General features: G+C 38.2%; 1 protein-coding gene across 1 annotated transcript in view; it reads left to right on the top strand.

Moving 5' to 3' along the window:
- Nucleotides 1-2,723: 2,723 nt before the first annotated feature.
- The window catches only part of TARBP1 (tRNA guanosine 2 -O-methyltransferase TARBP1), a 37,805-nt gene continuing 17,694 nt past the window's right edge, over nt 2,724-22,834 (top strand). The window contains exons 1-15 of the mRNA XM_081313896.1: nt 2,724-5,058; nt 6,849-6,946; nt 7,425-7,494; nt 9,106-9,254; nt 9,861-9,913; nt 11,179-11,276; nt 12,240-12,375; nt 12,464-12,560; nt 14,461-14,550; nt 14,902-15,037; nt 15,514-15,610; nt 16,018-16,193; nt 17,234-17,331; nt 17,958-18,119; nt 22,535-22,725. Coding sequence (XP_081170022.1) covers nt 4,179-5,058; nt 6,849-6,946; nt 7,425-7,494; nt 9,106-9,254; nt 9,861-9,913; nt 11,179-11,276; nt 12,240-12,375; nt 12,464-12,560; nt 14,461-14,550; nt 14,902-15,037; nt 15,514-15,610; nt 16,018-16,193; nt 17,234-17,331; nt 17,958-18,119; nt 22,535-22,725 — 2,531 coding nt within the window. The 5' untranslated portion in view covers nt 2,724-4,178. The remainder of the gene's footprint in view (nt 5,059-6,848; nt 6,947-7,424; nt 7,495-9,105; nt 9,255-9,860; nt 9,914-11,178; nt 11,277-12,239; nt 12,376-12,463; nt 12,561-14,460; nt 14,551-14,901; nt 15,038-15,513; nt 15,611-16,017; nt 16,194-17,233; nt 17,332-17,957; nt 18,120-22,534; nt 22,726-22,834) is intronic.

The raw sequence follows: 22,834 nt of genomic DNA, 5'->3' as shown, positions 1-22,834 counted from the left end.
GCTTACTTCTCATTGCATCCAGAAGACAAAAAGTGTGCTCTTAGAGGCAGAATGAAGAGAAGGACGAGGGGTGACATGATAGCAGTGTTCCAATATCTCAGGGGCTGTCACAAAGAAGAGGGAGTCAAGCTATTCTCCAAAGCACCTGAAGGCAGAACAAGAAGCAACAGATGGAAACTAATCAAGGAGAGAAGCAACCTAGAACTAAGGAGAAACTTCCTGACAGTTAGAACAATTAACCAGTGGAACAACCTGCCTCCAGAAGCTGTGAATGTTCCAACACTGGAAGTTTTTAAGAAGAGACTGGCCAGCCACTTGTCTGAAATGGTATAGGGTTTCCTGCCTGAGCAGGGGGTTGGACTAGATGACCTCCAAGTTCCCTTCCAACTACTTCTTCTTCTTCTTCTTCTTCTATTATTATTATTATTATTATTATTATTATTATTATTATTATTATTATTATTATTATTATTATTATTATTATTATTATTATTATTATTACTATATCTGCCATGTGAGGATTCATTGACTCATTCTTTTTGTCTTTTTTATTACGATTTGAGAAGAACAGGCATGGTTGATTATTAAATGAGATAGGGAAAACATGATTTTGTTATTATTGCCTCCTCTCAGGCAATAATGAAAACCAGGAAATATTAGAAAAAGATGTTTTCCTTGCCTGGGCTGCTGTGGGCATGAGAGTGCACACTATTCCTTGCCTTATATCAGGGTCCCCCAAAGTGGTCAATATTGACACTCAAGGGTCAATGGGAGCACCAAGGGGTAAATAAATGACTCGAGGTCAAAAGGGGGTCAGTAAATGTCTGGGACTCAACAGATGGTTAATAAATGATGAAAGGTCATATGGGCTTAATTAACCTTTTGGGGCCCTCCATAGAGCTCTACGCATGCTAGTCTTGAAGATAAGCTGGCCAGTGGCAAGATAGTGCTACCTGTGATTGGATGGTAAGCCACAAGCAAAAGTGGCTTTGAGTTAATATTCATGGCACTGTTAGTTAAAATAGTATTTATTAAATTATTTTCATATAATAAATGGGGATTAATGAACAATCTGAAACTTCATGAAGAAGTTGAAGAGCTGAAGTGTTTGGGACTCCTGCCTTGCAGGCGGTAAATTGCTTTTGAAGTTCTTCCATCAAAGCTGCACCAGGATCTCTCTTCCAACCTGGAGTCTGTAAATTCCTCCCTGCTTTTGCAATTTACTTCTGGCTGTAGCTTCACAGGTCCTCTCCCCCCCCCAAAAACATAGCAATTCCTTCCGCAGGGTGAAGATCAGGTCAAATGATCAGAGGTTTCTACAGGAAACTCATTCCCTTCTAGGTGTGATTACTCCTCCTTTGAAAAGCAAACACTTAAAACACAGAGAACAATTTACAGTATAACAGCATTCAGCATACTTTGGCATCTATCTGGTAAAGCTTGTTAGAAAGGATTTTCATACTACCCCCTTTCCCCCAGCTTGTGATCCTGGGAAAGAGGGGTCATAGCCACTCTTTTAAAAGGCTTAGTTTTCACCTACTTGCATATTTTTGGGTGTCGGGGCATGTTCAAAGATTACTGTAAAAGGAATAAAGAGGGAAATGAAGGAGGAGATGCATGTTAATCTATGATAGCAAAAAATAATACCAAACAAATCGGAGGAGCCTAAATATTAAGGGGGAAAGAATGTGGAAGACAACTTGATTATACAGACTGCATGTGAGAGACATTACAAGTACTTACAAAAACGACTGTATTGTTAAAACCCCATTTTTGTTGAGACCTTCTGAAATTGCCTAAAGCTTTTTACATGAGTTTCCTTCCTTCGACTTCCTTCAGTTTAAATTCTGTATGAGTTTTCTAGCCAGTTTATGTATCTCTTGCAGTGCTCTGCAGCTCACAAAAACATATACTTTTTAATAACAATGTTAGTTAGAAAATGTGCTACCAGATTCCTGATTTTTTTGCAAAAAGAATGCCTGAAGATAGATTCTAAGAAAATGTTCAGATTGAATGTTGTTGGACAGTCCTTCCTTCCTTCCTTCCTTCCTTCCTTCCTTCCTTCCTTCCTTCCTTCCTTCCTTCCTTCCTTCCTTCCTTCCTTCCTTCCTTCCTTCCCAGTTTTGCAGAACATGAGGAGGAAAAGCCAGCCCTTTTATGCTACAACTTGACTAAGTTTTGCCCAATCAAGCAAATGTTTGTGTTAGAGCCAACAAATCAGAAACTTAGCATCATCATCTAATAGCAGAATACATCCTCCTAAAAACATTTTGCTCATATGATAAAAATGTAACTATTTTTTGCCAATTATGCCATTATATAAAAAGAAGTATAAGCTACAGTATGGATAAAAACAGTATGGATTTTGTCTATTTGATTTTCTTAGCATGAGGTCACATTATGTTGTGCTATGACAAGGAATAGTGCTTTGTTGCAATATTACAATATGGATATACATATATACATACATATACATATACATACACACACACACACACACATATATCCATTTTTGGGATGCGCGACAACTCAAAGGAATATGGCTGGCCTCAACAAACAGACCGGTGACGCACTCCATGAGCGGAGTGCAGAGACACCAACAGTATAAATGCGATATCCCCACCCCAGCGTTTCCATCCTGACGACATTGGCAGTTAGCCAAGGAAAACTTGATCTTTTAACAATAAAAACTGTTTTAGTTTTTCTTATTCCATCCCAGTGTTCGCTTAGTGTTTATATATTCTCTAAAAAGTTGTTAGAAACAGCTCAATGCTCAAAAGAGATCAATCACAAAAGAAAAATAAAGTAACACATATGCAGCTGGATAATTTGTGTCCCCTAGAATACTGTAAAGAAATTAAGGCAACCCAACAACCTTCCCCATAAATTGCAAATATAGCTACATATTTGTGTGAAAATATGGTTTGAGTTCTTGAGCTGCATCTAAAGAATGTAATAAGCTTGTTAGTATAGCAATTCGTATAGCAATGTATTTCCACAAGATCATATTAAAACTTAGTTTGCATACATTTTGATTTTAGCACAAGGTTGCACTACATTCATAACAAAGAGGCACATAAATGTATGATCTATATATAGTATTACTCTGACATATAGGATATTGGGATTTACCCAAGGGTTTCACAGGAATTAAGAATGGTTCAAAAATATCAATGAAAACTTTGCTTTTCATTTTAGTGCAACTGTAATCTTGGAATCTGTTTATCAGTATTTATAAATTTGTGCTTAATTGTTGTCAGAAGAATAATTTGGGGTTCAAACTTGAGCCAGGGCTGCACAAGAATAAATAAAAATGAGATCCAGACAGCTCTGAGGAAGAAATATTTATTCGTAAAAACAAGAGTTTGCCTTTAGGGGCAGGCTGTAGTGTAGAGAAATGGGATAAAGCATACGGGGTCTCTCTCTCTCTCTCTCTCTCTCTCTCTCTCTCTCTCTCTCTCTCTCTCTCTCTCTGTGTGTGTTTGTGTGTCTGTGAGTTCGTGGGAACATGCAGTTCCTCTGGGAGACCTTATTTAATTAAATCTGTTTGTGTTTGCACTCCTTATCCTTTGATATGTGGATTACGTCTGGGTAACTTATTTGGGGGTTTGAGGAAATTTGCTAATTTTAATTTGATCAACTTACTTTTAGCCAGACTATCAATTATTCTGTTAATTCTGTTAATATTTTAACGGAAGATGGAAACAGTATAAAGAATAAAATATGTTTGGATATAAAACTTCTCACAGTGTGCAACAAAGGGTGAACATGCAAATCTGGCAAGTTCTGTGCAATTAATACTTTTTGCCCTCCCAGTCCTTACATTGCATAAAGGGTTTCCTTTCTTCGGCTTAAGGTACCGGGCTTCCCTTTCTCTAATCACAATCCTTAACCTAGTCCTACTCTGCCTATAAGTAGTAGACGTACCTCATGCATCAGGTAAATTAGCAATACTGTATAATACAGAAAGGGGACTGGCTTCATCAGCTGAATTGCTACCTCACAGCTGTTTAGTTCAGCGAATGGCAAAAGCACCGCCAAAACAAACCTAACAAGCGCAGCTAGCCCTATCATCAGGCCAGTCCTTCTATAGCTGCCTTCAGCGCAAAGGCTGCTGGGTAAAAGTACGGGGCAAGCAGGGTGCGAAGTGGCTGCTAGGCCGCGTACTTCCCTTCGCTATGGATGCGGTGCTGGCCGACGCGCTGCTCTCCCAGTGCCCCGATTGGGGCGCGTTGCTGCGGGCGGTGTGCGGCGAAGAGACTGCGCTCAGCCTCGAGCGAGCCGAGGCGCTGCGTTTCCTTTTGGAACGGGCGACACGTGTCGGACCGCGCAACCAGGGCGAAGGGACGCAACGGGCGGCCTGGGAGCTGGCGCTGCATCGCTGCCTCCCGGCGCTTCTCAGTGGGGGCGGCGTGTCGGCGGGTGGAAGCCCGGAGACGTGGCGGAGATTCATGGCAGCAGCCGGCGGAACGCTGCGTTCCTGCGTCTTGGTCTGCGGAGCCCGCCTGGCGGAGCGGTTGGCCGACGAAGTGCTGGAAAACTGTGCGGGGATTCAGGGTTTGCAAACGGAGGGCTGCGTCGAGGTTCTCTGCGCGGCGGCGCCTTGGCTGGATGACTCCGAGCTGCTCAGGAGAACCGTGGCGGCCGCGCTGAAGCTGCTGCGAGGAGACGGGGAAGACGAGCAGGAGGAAGAGAAAGCGTTGCTGGCGGGCGGCAGGCTGTTGCCGGTGTTAGGAAGAAACGGCGCCGCCCTGAGTCTCTTGTGGGAAGGCCTGGTGCTGTCGCCCCTCGGCGATGCTCCGCGGGTGAACCGGACTCTGCTGGTCCTGAGCACCCTCTCCGACGTCCTGTTTCCCCGACAGGACGGTGTCACACATGGCATGGCAGCTTCTGTGCTGGATGCGAGGCTTTCTTGCAACTTTTGGGAAGTGGTGCAAAAGGGACTGTCCGAGAGCGATGCTCTGTGCCGGAAAAGAGCCCGGTATTTGTTGAAGAAAGCCGTCGATGTATCTGATAAAGTGGCCTTGGATTGCATGTGTAACCTGGACGATGGAAATGGTACCTGTCAGCTCTGAATGGCATATGCTAGACCCAGAACCTGGTCTTGCAAGCATTTAGTATGTGGAGTGATTGTGAGAAAAGGCATGTTTGTGCTGGCTTTCCAATCCAAGGCCAGCTAGTCAGGTTTTGGAATGGCATAGTAAATTGCTTTAAATCTGGAGTACTATTATTTTCAGAAGGTACTTATCATTAGATGACCATAAATGAGAAATAAATGATTATCAAACCTTTCTCCTTGGTCATTCTATCCTGAAATGAATTATTCCATAAATTGTGACGGCTTTATACAAATTTGTAAATTTCTGTTCACTCCATTTGAAAAAAAAGGTTTAATTCTGGAAACATTGCAGAAGATAGCAGTCAAAATGCATTCCCTGTGTGAAAAGAATAGTACTTGAAACTCCTTACTTAGCCTGGAAAAAAGCCTTTGGTGGGATATTAGTTGAGATACATAAAATTCTGGATTAAGAGGTACAAATTGCTGGAAATATTGTTAGTCAAATATTGCCTTGGATAATAAAATCAATAGTAGGTATGTTAATAGAATAGATTCAGTCAAAGATGGAACATATCAGTCATAGTAAATGTAGATGTAGTTGAGAAAACTATGGCAATACATCTCTATGGATTTTCTAAATTTGCTCAGATAAGAACAAAAAAGTAGAACTAAAGATTTATAATATAGATTGTTCAAGAGAAATAATTATTCTTTCCAGACGAAGATCATGTCACAAGACAATGCGCAGAAATGGATTAATAGCTTTTTTAAAGGTTCCCATGATAGAAGATGGATGGAACTATAAAGAGAGTGAGGACTACAGTATTGCTTCATTGTTCATTCAGTTGGTAGTGAAGTTAATACTTCATTAAGAATGAACTTGGGATTTGCATTAAAAACAATAAATGGAAATGCTAGCCTAAGCTTCAAATAGAACGAGGTGAGAAAAAATAGGTTGAGAAAAAAAGAAAATTATAGTAGTACATCTTTTCATTGTCATAGCCATTCCATACCCTATCAAACTTCAATACATTGATCTAGGTCTCCAGGGGTAGGCAACCTTGGCTCTTTTATGACTCGTGGACTTCAACTCCCAGAATTCCTGAGCCAGCCATGCTGGCTCAGGAATTCTGGGAGTTGAAGTCCACGAGTCATAAAAGAGCCAAGGTTGCCTACCCCTGGTCTAGGAGAATCTGCTTCATACTAGTTCCTGTAGGATGCAACCTATTTGGGAAATATGTAAGAGTAGTCTGTGTGATGGATGCTGATAAAAAAGTATCTGGTGAATAACAAATGAGGTGCAAGAAAACCTCAGTCTCTAGATTGTATGTAGTAGCTATTTTATTGGGTTGAGATAGTAACAGTGTTTGAGAAGTCTATAATACTGGAAAAGGGGAGGAGGATGGACTCAGTTGTGTGGGAACAGATCGTCCTGGAAAAAAATCTGTCTGATCGTAAGAGTTGACAACAAATTGATGGCATATAATCAATACAGTACCAATGTAGGGCTTTCTAGGAGAGGAAGAGAGAAAATGATTGGGGTCTTTTCCACATATAGAGAATTATAAAGAAAGGAAGAATTATACTCTTAAATGAAAATATTATTTCTGGTTGCCCACTTGGACATTTGCCCTTGTATTGAGAGAGATTTCCTGTTGATAGTGATAGGATTATTTGAAGGGATCAGAGATTGCATTATTATTTTCTATTATTAACATTAATTTAGGCATAGGCATTATTTATATATCTTTGCTTAAAAGACAAAACATCTGATTTGCTTATCTTATAGGATCTTGTTTGTTTTGGTGGTGTGCTGAAAAAAAAGATCAATTTACCCAGTTTTGGGAAAATTATATTTTAATAATGGAGACTTTGGAAGGAAATCAGGTAAATATAGTTAATAAAGAGCATTGGTTTTGCTATTATAAACAAAATTTATTTACCTATTTACCAAATTTACATGTGAGGGTTTGATATAGTTATATGATACAAAAAATAGATGACAGGAATAGAGATGTCAGAATTATTTTATTGCTAAATTGATACATTAACATTTATAGAAGTTATTGCTTTACCTTCAGAGAGCATGGATAGAAATTGAAAATAGAGGGAATGATTTGATCTTAGTAATTACATATTTTTTAAAAATACATTGAAGGGACTTAAAAGCAGAATAATTTAAAAGGTAAAGTTCATAAAGGAAATCCTATGCGTGAATTACACCGTATATTTATGCTAAAATTTTCATGGTCCCCATCACTTACTGTTATGCAGATCTTAGAGATCAATATCTAGCTCTTATCTGTGATTATACTTTTTATTAATAAAACATGTTAATACAGTAATTTCTGTGTTCCAATTTCAGATACATGTTATAAAGCCAGTTTTGCCAAAGTTGAATAGCTTGTATGAACTTGCAGTATCAGAAGAAATAGGTAAGGTTTTTTTGGGGGTAAGGTAAGTCCTGTTAACGTTGTTCAGTATCACCTAGTAAGTTTTTGAATTTATTTTCAGTTTTGCAAAAAAGTGATTGATTATTCACGTACTTTAGAAATATTTTTAGCCTTTGTAGTTGGTAGCAAACATAAAATGAAATTAGTTCATCTTGGTATTCCCCTATCACAGATTTCATTGTTGGTTGAGTGAAATGTAAAATCATCATTTTAATTAATTTGATATATGTCCCATCTTTCTATCCACAAGGCAATCATTCTGTGTATAGAATATACAAAACATTTGGTTCACAATTAAGTGGTCTGGCCCTCAGATCCGTGCTATGTTCTGGGATGGAAAAGGAAGAACCATTCTTGTTTTTTCTTTTGCTTACTTATTCTGCAAAATAGCTTTACTGCTCATGAACACCACCTTAAAGAAATTTAAGCATAGGATTTGGTATTGGGTTAAAGCAAACTAGTGTGGACCTAGAGGCGTTAGAGTCTTGGGGCAGGAATTGTCTCAAGGGCTGCTCAGAGATTTTGCTGCTTGGATTTCTGCTTTCTAATTTAGCATTTTTGCCAGTTCACCTAGTCTGATTGCAATTGGACCTTGGACCATCTCAGTACTTTCATATTATCTAGGACTTCATTATCATTCAGAGACATCACTTATCTGAGACAGTCTTTTTAACCCATTCTCTATTCTTACGTTGATATTGGAGGCCAATCCAGAATCAATAAGAAAAGGATCTGCTCATGATCTTAACACACCACTCCTTCACTGTCATGGCAACAGCTGTACCCAAACAGAATATTAGTTTCAGAATGTGCCTTGCTGCACATCTGAAGCCAAAAATTCTCAACAACTTCCAACTAAGCAATCCTTGACCATTTTGCAACTTATAGCAACTTGTGACATCTGCCAATCATCACTGAGGTGAGATAGATGATAGATAGATAGATAGATAGATAGATAGATAGATAGATGATAGATAGATAGATAGACAGTCCGTCCTTAGTAGTTCTATACTGGTAGAATAACGATTAGATGATCAGATGATGTTATAAGTCACTTTTGCCTCTTTAGTTAAATCCTGCAGAATAAAAATGTTTAGGTTGTCCAATGCCCGCCCCAAGATTTCCTCGGCTACCCTAGGAAAGAGGACAGTTAGCTAGGGAGGTGAGTCTATACTGTCTACCCTAATGTGACTCTTGAACTCTACATTCAATTACATTGCATCCAGAAGTTTTACTTAGTGATAACTGCTACATTACATTGATAGATATTAATCTCTCAGTTGCTTTCTAGACCCAATTAAAGGCATTCATCTTTTATCTTTAAAGTTTTGATTAGTTTAAGTTTTGACTATCCAAGTAACTGCTTGTCTTGTGTAAACCAACTACATTATTAAGGTTGACAGAAGAGATCCTTTTCTAGCCATCTCTATTTTTAATACCGTTTTTCTTTGTAGATTGTTTTCATTGTGATGTTTCTTATAATTGCTATAACTATATAAAATAATCAGCTCTTACAAACTAAATTATTTGTGTGGACATGCAAGCAAGGGAAATAGCTTATGCTAAGTGCACAGATTTTTCCCCCCACAACAGGTTGTTGGACGTTCCATCCTTCGTGGCATATGTGCATTTACAAAAGAATGTTTGAGAGTGAAAACAAGACATTGGCAAAGGAAAGTGTCATTCACTTTCTTGAAATCTGGCAAAGAAAATGTCTTCCATCATCACAAGGATTTTCAGAGGTAAGGTTTACTGCTCATCCATATAAGATATTTTTATTAATCCTCTAAAGCAGGGATACCCAGCCCTTGGGCCGTGGCCCCGTCCTGACCTGTGTCCTGTTGGGAACCAGGGTGCCCAAGCAATGGGCGGGCAAGCGCGCGCATGCACATCCACTTCCACAAGCAGTGGGCAAACGTCTGTGCGCAAAGCTCCATTTGTGTGAGTGGGGTGCGCCAATGTGCCTGCTGCTTGCACAAATGAAGCTGTGCACGCATGCTCACTCACCTCTCATGCAGAGCCATCCTTTCTCCCTGCTGCTGACGCTCCTGGTCCACAAAGCTGGAAAGGTTGGGGACCGCTGCAGTAAGGAAGGCCTAGCTAGCTGTTGCCACTATCCCCCAGGGAGGAAATGTTTTAAGTCTTTTTAATATAGCCGCTTCATAATTCCTTATTTTTCAACAGTTGAAGCTAGTGTTCCTATATAATTTTACCTGAAGGTTTTAATTGTTCCCTGATTAACTGTGTTATTATGTCTATATCTAAAAAGATATTTGCTGTAGAACAAATAAAATGCCATTAATGTCTGTTTTATTTCTTTTAATGAAAATCTAATTTCTTTCATTTAGTTCATTATTGGCCCTTTAATGGATGCTCTTTCAGAAAGTTCTCTTTATAGCAGGTAAATACATGTTTAATGAAAAACTCAAAGAATTTTTGCAGATGTTGAAAGATAATTTTTTTTTGTTTCAGCTTTTATTGCACTTTGGGGAAGAACTGTATATTTGTACCTATCTTTAATAGCAGTTGAACTATAGTCCGAATAGGGAGGAGAAAAAAAACCACTTCATTATCACTCAGTTACATTAATATTTGATGGACCTACATTTAAGACAGGGAGAAAAGAAGTAAGAGAAACTCCAGAAAATAGCTCTCTTGGATGCCACTATTGCTAGTTAATTCATTATATGGTGCAGAAATAGCCACATCTATCTTTTCTAAGAGGTCAAGGGCCATACTGGATGCAAATGATGTAAAATGGTTAGGCTTATGCCATGCAGATTGAAAGGGGCTGGATTTCTGTTTTTCTCTCCCTCTCTCTTTGAGGGCCTTCTTTTTAAAACAATGCTATCCTCATTTCCTTCTCAACATATTTAATAATTGTGATCGGAAGGGGCTCCAAGGCTGTCAAAAAAAAAAAGTGAATCAGGAAGTGAGTTTGTTTATTCAGAAAATGGTGGTCTGTTCTTTGAGTATAGCTTGCTTTTGGAATGTTGTCTGATCTAAATTGTATTTTTTTGTTGTTGTTTCAGTCAAGAGGGGTATCCAGGTATCATTGGGTGCAAAGAGGACTTTATGAAAGCTAGTGTTATTGCCTGTTGTTACCCCGACAGCCTCCGGCACATCCTCTCTTATGGGTGGGGGAATCTTCCTGATTTAGTTAGATGTAATTGAGAGAAACAAGGGACGGGGTGGCCCAGTGGGTTAGGACGCTGAGCTTGTCGATCAGAAGGTCAGCAGTTTGGTGGGTCGAATCCCGAGTGCCGCGTAACAGAGTCAGTGCCTGTTACTCGTCCCAGCTTCTGCCAACCTAGCAGTTCGAAAGCACGTAAAAATGCAAGTAGAAAAATAGGGACCACTACGGTGGGAAGGTAACAGCGTTCCGTGCGCCTTTGGCGTCTAGTCATGCCAGCCACATGACCACGGAGACGTCCTCGGACAAGCGCTGGCTCTTCGGCTTTGAAACGGAGATGAGCACCAGCCCCTAGAGACGGAAACGACTCGCACGCATGTGTGGGGGAACCTTTACCTTTTACCTTTAATTGAGAGAAAGAAGAGTGTCTCTTCCATAGGCAGCTTTTATGAATGGGAGCTCCACTCAGGAAAATTAAATTGTAGCCTTGGCACTGAATTTATTTAAATTATCTTTTTCCTTTAACTTTACAGGGTATCAGGCCAGATTATGGGCACTTGTCCACCACTAGGAATAATTCTGCAGAATTTCATGGCAACTTACTTCATAGGCCTTCCAGAAAGTGAAAAAAGTATGTGTAGTTAATGGCGTTATTTTGGAATAGCATAAATGTCAGTTCTCTGCTTCTGGATAACTTATTATTACCTGCTGCTTTTACTTTTATTTTTGACACAAAGGCAGATATCAATTGATGATGAAGACATGGGGATTGGTGTTTGTGCAGGGCTTGTCTAGTGATATCAATAGGTTTCTGAGGCTGGCACGGACTCATAATGCAGAAGATTTTATTGGCATGTACCAAAAATGGCAATAGTGGTGCAGTGGCCTTCTGAAAAAGGGAAATTAACCCCAAATCACTTGCTAAATATCATGAATGTGGTTACTGGGTTAAACTGTTTCTTTTTTCCATTACAATGGAGCTCAGAATCTGGGGATGATAGTGAAAGTGCACAAGTGATATTAAACATTCATAAAATTGGAACAAATAAAACAGCATACTGTGTCTAGTCTTGCCCTATCTTATTTTACAACATTCTCATTCTCAGTTATTCTGTAAATTCATCCCCCAGGTCAAAAAAAAATCTGTCTCTTGGGCTAAAATTAGAAGACATTCTATAGATCTGAAGATTATAATCTAAATTGTGATGGAGAGAATATATTTATTCCCATCTATGTTGGAAATTAGCTTTATTTTTTATTATACGTCATTTTTACAAAGAATGAAATATAAAAAGAAAAACAAGAAGGGACATATTGCAAAGGATGAAGGGAAAAGGGAAAAATAAAAAAGCTTTCTACTTTATTTGATAGAGTTACAAATATAACATATATTATTAACCTTTTGATCTGAAGTTAATTATTATATAGTACTTCTACAATCATAAACACATCCAACTGTCAAATCCCAAAATTAATACAGCATTTCTGTTCGGTCTCGGAACAAAAACTCCATAAGTGGTTTCCGTGTAGAACCAAAGCTAGACAAACCTCCATTTTCAATATGAGAATAATGCTGTTTTCTTTCTTTCTAAAGGTAGCTTTTTGTTAAAATTTATTCAGAAGATGAGCAGTAGGCACTGGTGCGCCGTTCCTGTTTTGTTTCTCTCCATGGCGTTGGCACATATACCACAGTGTGGAGCACTGGATAGCAAAGGGCTCCTTGCCTTAAGGTGATGTGCTGCATTTTGTTTCTGTGAATTTTCCGTATACTCAGTTCATTGTTTGACTTTTCAAAGCACGCATTTGGTCCATTTACAGAAACGTTCTGCAGTGTACTATGATCACGCATCAGATTCTTCTACGAGGAGCTGCGCAGTGCTTTCTTCTTAAAGCAGCTATGCACTTAACAGATACAGTAAGTATTATATTTTTAAACAAATGGTTGCTTTAATATGTTGTTGTTGTTGTTAGCTGCGAAGTCGTGTCCGACCCATCGCGACCCCATGGACAACGTTCCTCCAGGCCTTCCTGTCCTCTACCATCTTCTGGAGTCCATTTAAGCTCACGCCTACTGCTTCAGTGACTCCATCCAGCCACCTCATTCTGTCGTCCCCTTCTTCTCTTGCCCTCAACCTTTCCCAGCATTAGGCTCGTCTCCAGTGAGTCCTTCCTTCTCATTAGGTGGCCAAAGTATTTGAGTTTTAGCTTCAGGATCTGGCCTTCTAAAGAGCAGTCAGGGTTGATCTCCTCTAGGACTGACCGGTTTGATCGCCTTGCAGTCCAAGGGACTCGCAGGAGTCTTCTCCAGCACCAGAGTTCAAAGGCCTCAATTCTTTGGTGCTCAGCCTTTCTTATGGTCCAACTTTCACTGCTTTAATATACGGAAGGAAAAAATAAAGCAAAAATTGTCCAGCATATTACACTGTAATATGTATAAAAATAGTTTAAAAACAGAGTATTAAATGTTGGCTGTATAGAATAATCATCATCGTTTTTTGTAGTAAGTATTCCAATCCTGATAGGGGTTGGTTTTTTGAGTTGTTTTTTTATTTTTTATTTTAGGAAAGGCAGTTTGTCACATACACTTAATTGTTTTCTAGTGCTTCCATTGATAAAAATTTTTCCTTTCAAAATGCAACAGTCCCAGTTAGTTTGATTTCTTCTTGAAAATCCAAACTGAAATATTTCTCCAATTTAATTTTCAATTTTTTTTAGAAAAAAACATCTCAGCTTTTATGTGTGTATTTATCTTGCAATAAAATGAATAACTGCATCATTACATTATTATGTCTAAGGTATGATATTGGAAGTTACCAAGGAACTCTGCACTTCAGTTTGCTCTCCCTGGTATAAAATATGTCAGGAATTCAGTTGGTCATTAATTCAAATTTATGTACACCATAAATGCATCAGAATTAAATGGTTTTGGGCTCAAGAAAGATAATCTGATTGCTGTTTTATTAATATTTGTTGTTTTTGAAAATAATTGCTATTTGCTCTTCTATTTGATCATGTAATGAAGAATTGTGCTCCAAAATGTACTAGCAGTTTGCATGTTGAAATTTAATAGCAACAGCACTTAGACTTATATACCGCTTCACAGTGCTTTACAGCTCTCTCTAAGTGGTTTACAGAGTCAGCGTATTGCCTCTAATGATAGAAAATATGCTTGTGTGTATTTCCTCTTTGAAAGTGGCCATGGAGATTAAGTTAGTGCTTGAACAATTTTGTCTGAAACTTGTGCATCAAATATAGTTCTAATAGTCTAATATATGCCTGGGTTACACTTCATTTCATATAAACAAAAGAAATAGCAAATGGACAAGTGAAACAAAACACTTTCTTCAGCAACAAAAGGAGAGAACATTTTTTAAGAGAGACACAGTGTGTTTATGTTGGTTTTTGCAACAGCAGACATGTAAACATTTCTGTTAATTTACAAAGAATGATATGATATTATGATAATATGAACACATGATATTGGGTTTTGCAGCAAAATGTGGTACAAGAAGCCACATAAATTATTTATAAATTTAAGTTGGAATGCCTTTTTAAAAAGATAAAAACTAATTTTAATTCATTAAAAGCTCATTACTAAGTAAGGCTTTGCTAAAAACATTGTGTTGTCAAACTTGGTTAAAATTTGTATTTTTTGAAGAAAAATATGGAAATGCCGGAATATAAAGAAGGCAATCCTACATAATTAAAAGAAAGGAAATGTGTAATATGGAAGTATTCTATCTTTTAAAATAATACTTGGCACAATATTTATATTCCCGTATTGTAATAAATTCTAATTACATTTGTTTCTTTAGCAAAAAGTATCACTCTCGGATATTTCAAACTTCATTTCGTATCTAAAACCAGAGGAATCACTAGGAAGAGGAACTGCTTTGTGGAGAATGGTGAGAAAAATGAAATCCTCAGTTATGTAACTGAGTAATAATTGTTTGCCATGATTATTGCTAATCTCATTATGAAGGATTATATGACATCAGCACTCTGATCAGAAGCCCAGATGCATAGTACGTTTCCCCCCCCCCCCATGTTTTTCTTACAACTTGTCCAGGGATGTACCCATGAGGCTAGGTTTATAATGTAAAATTTCAAATTTAAGAGTTGTTGAATTCAGGTTATACCAGCATTTCTGCCCAAGCCAGCTGTCATGTCTGTAAATTAACATTATTCTTCCCTCTACTTGTTTATAGAAAAATAATATGAGAGATACAAAAGGTGTTTAATTTTGTTTTGCTCAGCTCTGTGATTGGCTGCACATAAATGACAAGTACTTTCAAAAGACTTTAAACTGTGAAGTCCCACAAGATAAAACAGCATTAAGTGTTTATGTGCAACTTCTTGTGGAGGACTACCTGAAAACACCTCTTGGCAGCTGTAAGTATTGTGTAATAATACTGTTTAAAGTAGGGACATTTACAAAACAGTTGATTCCTAGTGTAGAATGCATTCATGTTAGACTTATTATAAATTTTTGAAAAAGCTGATTTTATATAAGAGAAAAAGAAACATACGTACATACCTGCTTAGTAAGTAATTAAGAGAACTCAAAAGGGCAACCAATTTCACAGCCAGTGTGCTAAGACATATTCAGTGTCTCATCTTGGGGAAAAAAATCATTAAATTTGAATATTAAATTTCATGTTTACAAAACAAAAATTAAAATAGAAATTTCTTGTACTTTCTCAATATCAATGTATGTAATTTTTTTAAAAATTATTTCAAACTATATCCAACAGCCTTTATTTGAGCTGAACTGATAATCATTGTCGCAAAATTGTACACTTTAAAATATGTTTGTACCTGCAGACCATACTTTTCATATTCAAAATATCGTGGGGTTTTTTTCACAGCAGCAGAATATTGTCTTCCGGACTGGTTTGATGCTAAACGGGTGGCTACAATGATTCTTCTAGCTGCAGATGTGGAAGAGATAAGGCACACATATAAGTAAGTATAAGATTATTCCATTAGATACAAAAATGGCTAACAAGGACCAATCTCAAGTCAGAATGAAAGGAAGCTTTCTAACTTATTAATATATTTGTTTTCTTGGGCAGTATTTAAGGATTCTGGTAATTGATTGTAACATATTCTTAAAATAATCTGATTTAAATGTTCGGTCTGTCTCTTTTTTTCCATTCTTTTTACAAGTGATGCCCCTGACTCAGAATTGAAATATGCCAAAGCTAGTGTCTTCTAGTGTTGATACCTCTCAAGATCACAAAATTTAGATTGTGGTGATTTCTCCTACCTGTTGCTGTTTGGAAGGTGTAGGTGTGATATCAGTGCTACGTGATACCTTCTGTTTTAGAAAGTGGTGCAGCATAAGTCCTTTTATTGTTTATTTTGTATAGAGACAATAGCAGCACCGAACGGATTGGCCTGAAGTCTCTCTTAAATCCTCTGCTGGATGTATTGCTGAAACTTGGCACTAATCCCTACATCTCATCACTGAAAGTTGATAAAAGCCTACAGTTATTACTGAAGATAATGCAGACTTGTTCAATCAAAACTTCTAGACCAGAAGTTGGTTAGTGGTACCTTCAGTATGTTAACTTTATTATTCTTGATCCTCTAATTAGAATAACAACATAAAGTCCATGAAGATTACTTCACCTTATTTGGGTAGATAGGCACACTGAAAATGTTGGTCACGTAACCTGGATTCCATCATCAAATGTTTGCCATTAGTAACAAAGATGAAGTCATGCGATCACTTTTGTAGTGATCTGACTAGCCATTTCAAAGACATTCCAGGAACATAAGACATCTGAGCCTTAACATGCAAAAGTTTTCTAACCTACAATTTTCTGTTCGTACAGAAAGGCAAACTCTTGAGGGCTAAATTTATGATGTTCCAAAGTGCTAGATCATTTAGTTGTTTCTTTCAGGATCAGCCTCTCTCCTCTAAGTAACTTCTCATTCTCACCCATCAGGGCAAACCAATTTTCTCTTTACTTTTCCTCTTCCTTGCTGTTTTTTTTACAACATTCATTCATTCATTCATTCATTCATTCATTCATTCATTCATTCATTCATTCATTCTTTGTACACCTCATTCTAGGCTCAAACACTTCCCTCTCATCCTGGGGTTCTGCCATTACCATCCTATCTTCTGGTCCCAAAGATGCTTTTTCAAAAGAAGGATGAGAGGGAAGAATCTGAGCCCACTTCTTAGACAAGCATTTCATAAAGCTGTTTTGGCCACTCTGAATTATCACAACTGTTAAACTAAGTAAGAATAAAAAGATGTTTTAAAAATTTATTTAATGATTTAAAGTTCTAGATTCTCTTCTGATTGGGAGGAGCATTATTCTTAGATCTGCTCTGTGTAGAGGGAGGGCAGGTTAGAAGGCTCAGAGAAGGACAAAGGAATTCTCTTTTCTAGTTTTTATTTATTATAAAAATGTCGGCAAAAGAAAAGAACGTTCATTTTAGTTTCTGCTTACCTAATTGTATAATGTGTTTTTCACGTGTTTCAGTGGTAAAATAGTCCAAATCCAATTTCTATTTTTGCTTTAGAAGCAAAAATGTACTCAAAATGTTTTAATGTAATCGTTCTTTATGTAGATGAAATAATAGTATTTCTGCAGAAGTCAATTATGCTCACCACTGAAAGTATTTTGGATCTTCTCCTCAGAAAACTCACTGCAAATGAACTAAATATTGTAAGTATTGAGTGCAGAAACCAGTCTGGCAAACACCTGTAGTAATTTATAAACTGAAATGAACTTATTTAGAATGCTTAAAAAGTCCCCAATCATTTATAGCAGGTAGCAGTTTTAAAATATTTCTAATCTGTAAGATATTACAGTATTACACATCCAAATACAATAATATATATTGATTTATATAATTTGCTCTGGGTGATTAGTTATTGTATGGAAATATTATTGTTATGTAATAATATGTTCAGATGATAATATAAGGAAATTGTTGGTTACATGCAGACTGTTCAAATATATTTCTTGCTTACATATCTGGACATATATCATGAAAAATGAATGCTCTGTTTGTGTCTCATTGCAACTTAGAAAATCCAATAAAATCCAATAAAATACAGACAGACTTTTCTGTGCCAAAAAGTGCTAATTGTTATACAAAGTGGCAAAATGTTTTGGAAATAGAAAGGCATTACAATATTACAAGATTGTAGCTGCCAATCAGAGTTAGAGAAAAATCTTGTTCTGCATGCATAAATTACTTGTTTGGACAATTGTATCAATATATTGTGTCTTAATGTGCACATTTTTTTTGTTATCACAAAGATGAGTAATTTATTTTTTCATTTTAGATGTCACATCTGGAACAGTGCAATTTATATTTGCAAGTTTTGTCAGAACTAGTAAGTTTTTATTCAGCCAGTGGATGGAGAAAAGGACCATTTCTTTGCACTTTTGTCTCAACTTTAATAAATACTTCTCTCTACAATCTACAGGAGATACGTGATGACAAGGTATTGTTGAGCTTACTATGGCCTATAGATTAGAATGAACCAAAGCTTGCATCTGTTGGATTTTTCCCTGTTGATGCTGGAGGAAATGCTACCACATCTGCATTATTTATTGGTTTAGTGTCTGCCCCAATGTCAGATAATAAACCCTAAACAGTGTTTGTTAACTGGGAAAAAGTCTGCCACATATAAAAGGGGGCAGGGATTCAACTTAGTAGGCCCATCTCCCTGCCCCTTGATGCCTCTCAACCTTGCAAACATCACTGGTGGAGTCGCATGCAGCCAGTATATTAACTCTCAGAAAGCCCCAGCAACAGCTATTCTTGAATAACACCGTCAGTCAGAATCAGCTAGTTCTTGTACTTAGTATACGTGGTGAATATATTGTCCAAGTAAGCACAGATATTTTCTCAGAATGAAGCTTTATAAAAACGTTATTTGATTTAAAAATATATATACTTTATTCTGTTTACAGCATTAAAATGATGTTGAACATAGTTTGCAAGCTAGAATTTTCTAGACTGTTATCACTTTAATGAGAGTAAAATGGCAATAAGTTCCAATTTTTAAATACCCTTGTTAAACAGTTGCAGATCAGTAGATGGTTTGGAAGCTTTAAAATAGTGAAAATAATACTGTACCATAAAACAAGTGATTCTCCTGTGTTTTCACTTGTTGCTTTTGAATTGGCAGGGGAGCAAATCAATTTTTAACATGGCAGTGTTGTGATCATACAAAAAATAAAAAACATGCTAGTACTGTGAAATAGATAATATTGGTATGCCTAATAAAGCTGGCCCCTTCATGGATTACTGCCTTGTCGTGGCGAAGGGGCTTGCGTAATTCAATGAAGCTATGGGCTATGCCGTGCAGGGCCACCCAAGACGGACAGGTCATAGCAGAGAGTTCTGACAAAACGTGATCCACTGGAGAAGGAAATGGCAACCCACTCCAGTATCTTTGCCATGAAAACCCTATGGACAGTACCAAAAGGCAAAACGATATGACGCTGGAAGATGAGCCCCTCAGGTCGGAAGGCGTCCAATATGCTACTGGGGAAGAGCAGAGGGCTAGTACTAGTAGCGCCAGAAAGAATGAAGCGACTGGGCCAAAGCCGAAAGGACGCTCAGCTGTGGATATGTCTGGTAGTGAAAGGAAAGTCCGATGCTGTAAAGATTTTTTCTCCATAGGAACCTGGAATGTAAGATCCATGAATCAAGGAAAGCTGGACGTGGTCAAACAAGAGATGACAAGACTGAACATTGACATCTTAGGTATCAGCGAACTAAAATGGACAGGAATGGGTGAATTTAATTCAGATGACCATCAGGTATACTACTGCGGGCAAGAATCCCTCAGAAGAAATGGAGTAGCCTTCATAGTCAATAAAAGAGTAGGAAAAGCAATACTGGGATACAATCCTCAAAATGACAGAATGATCTCAGTTCGAATCCAAGGCAAACCATTCAATATCACAGTAGTCCAAGTCTATGCCCCAACCACCGGTGCTGAAGAGGATGAAATTGACCGGTTCTATGAAGCCCTACAGCACCTTATAGAACTAACACCAAAAAATGATGTCCTTATCATCATGGGGGATTGGAATGCTAAAGTAGGAAGCCAAAAGATAACCGGAATAACAGGCAAGTTTGGCCTTGGAGTACAAAATGAAGCAGGGCACAGGCTGATAGAATTTTGTCAAGAGAATACGATGGTCATAGCAAACACCCTTTTCCAACAACCCAAGAGACGGCTCTACACATGGACATCACCAGACGGTCAACACAGAAATCAGATTGACTATGTACTCTGCAGCCAAAGATGGAGAAGCTCTATACAGTCAATAAAAACAAGACCAGGAGCTGACTGTGGCTCAGACCATGAGCTTCTCCTTGCAAAGTTTAGGCTTAAACTGAAGAAAGTAGGGAAAAGCACTAGGCCACTCAGGTATGAATTAAATCATATCCCTGTTGAATATACAGTAGAGGTGACAAATAGATTTAAGGAATTAGATCTGATAGACAGGGTGCCTGAAGAACTATGGACAGAGGTTCGCAACATTGTACAAGAGGTAGCAACCAAAACCATCCCAAAGAAAAAGAAATGCAAGAAAGCAAAATGGCTGTCTGAGGAAGCTTTGCAAATAGCTGAGGAAAGGAGGGAAGCAAAAGGCAAGGGAGAAAAAGAAAGATACGCCCAATTGAATGCAGAATTCCAGAGAATAGCTAGAAGAGATAAGAATGACTTCTTAAATGAACAGTGCAAAGAAATAGAAGAAAACAATAGAATAGGGAGGACCAGAGATCTTTTCAAGAAAATTGGAGAGATGAAGGGAACGTTCAATGCAAAAATGGGCATGATAAAGGACCAAAATGGCAGAGACCTAACAGAGGCAGAAGAGATTAAGAAGAGATGGCAAAATTACACAGAAGAACTATACAAGAATGAGCTTAACGTCCCTGATAATCACAATGAGGTGGTCACTGACCTCGAGCCAGACATCCTAGAATGTGAAGTGAAGTGGGCCTTAGAAAAGCTGAGCAACAACAAAGCTAGTGGAGGTGACAGTATTCCAGCTGAGCTATTCAAAATCTTAAAAGACGATGCAGTAAAAGTGCTACACTCAATTTGCCAGCAAATTTGGAAAACTCAACAGTGGCCACAGGATTGGAAAAGATCAGTTTACATTCCAATTCCAAAGAAAGGCAGTGCCAAAGAATGTTCAAACTATCGCACCATTGCACTCATTTCTCATGCTAGTAAAGTTATGCTTAAAATCCTACAAGCTAGACTCCAGCAGTATGTGGATCGAGAACTACCAGAAGTACAGGCAGGATTTCGAAGAGGCAGAGGAACTAGAGATCAAATTGCCAACATACGCTGGATCATGGAAAAAGCTAGAGAGTTCCAGAAAAACATCTACTTCTGCTTCATTGACTATGCTAAAGCCTTTGATTGTGTGGATCATAACAAACTGTGGCAAGTTCTTAAAGAGATGGGAGTACCAGAACATCTTATTTGTCTCTTGAGAAACCTATATGCGGGCCAAGAAGCAACAGTGAGAACTGGACACGGAACCACTGATTGGTTCAAAATTGGGAAAGGAGTCCGGCAAGGCTGTATACTGTCGCCTTGCCTATTTAACTTATATGCAGAGCACATCATGAGAAAGGCAGGGCTAGATGAATCAAAAGTTGGAATTAAGATTGCCGGAAGAAATATCAACAACCTAAGATATGCAGATGATACCACTCTAATGGCAGAAAGTGAAGAGGAACTGAAGAGTCTCTTGTTGCGAGTGAAGAAGGAGAGTGCAAAAGTTGGGTTGAAACTAAACATTAAGAAAACTAAGATCATGGCATCCGGCCCTCTTAATTCCTGGCAAATAGATGGGGAAGAAATGGAGGTAGTGACAGATTTTATTTTCCTGGGCTCCAAGATCACTGCAGATGGGGACTGTAGTCAAGAAATTAAAAGACGCTTGCTCCTAGGGAGGAAAGCCATGGCAAATCTAGACAGCACACTAAAAAGCAGAGACATCACCCTGTCAACAAAAGTGCGTATAGTCAAGGCTATGGTCTTCCCAGTTGCAATGTATGGCAGTGAAAGTTGGACCATAAGAAAGGCTGAGCGCAAAAGAATTGAGGCCTTTGAACTCTGGTGCTGGAGAAGACTCCTGCGAGTCCCTTGGACTGCAAGGCGATCAAACCGGTCAGTCCTAGAGGAGATCAACCCTGACTGCTCTTTAGAAGGCCAGATCCTGAAGCTAAAACTCAAATACTTTGGCCACCTAATGAGGAGGAAGGACTCACTGGAGAAGAGCCTAATGCTGGGAAAGATTGAGGGCAATAGAAGAAGGGGACGACAGAGAATGAGGTGGCTGGATGGAGTCACTGAAGCAGTAGGCGTGAGCTTAACTGGACTCCAGAAGATGGTAGAGGACAGGAAGGCCTGGAGGAACATTGTCCATAGGGTCGCGATGGGTCGGACACGACTTCGCAACTAACAACAACAACAAATAAAGCTGAATGGTTATCATGATTTTCTGGTATTTTAAAACTGTGTACAAATGAGTCCAAGCTTGCTTCCCCCCCCCCCCTTGATTGTATGTAACTTGAATTGTTGGAAGAATTGGGATGGATCAAGAATTATATTTAGAACAGACCTTTTCAAATCAACATGACATAAATTAGTCATAATAATTGTTAAAACTGTATATGTTTGGGAAAGACAGATTAGGTTCTCTTCTCTATTCCACTTACCAGATTAAGAAAGCTGAGTTTAACTTTTTGTTTATTAGAGAGGGAAATGCCCATAATATGTACAAGGTTATCTATCTTCAAATTAGTACATATTTAACAGGTGTTTTTTAAAAAAAAAAACAACCACCACCAGACTATTTTGTTTACACCTTCTAGGACATAAAACTTGAAGAACAGATTCAGAAGGTAGTAAGTATGGCAGCATTAAGGGTTGTTTGTGAAATTATGGATCGGAAGCCAGATCTTCAGCTTCGGTTTCTACCAGCTGTTGACTCCCTTAAAACAGCTGTTTTCAGCACCCAACTTAACCGTGTATTAAAGAAGCCTAACAACATGGAACAAAATAGGTACAACCGTTTTTTTCTACTGAAATATTTTACCATTACATTATTGTAAATACAATTTTAAATTTTTACCTTAACCATCAAAATATTCTATAGATGTCTTTTTGACTTT

Source organism: Vipera berus (genome assembly GCF_964194415.1).
Source record: "Vipera berus genome assembly, chromosome: 1".
NCBI classification, from domain to species: Eukaryota; Metazoa; Chordata; class Lepidosauria; order Squamata; family Viperidae; genus Vipera; species Vipera berus.
Note: the sequence above shows the minus strand (reverse complement) of the source record. Positions and strands in the feature narration are given on the sequence as shown.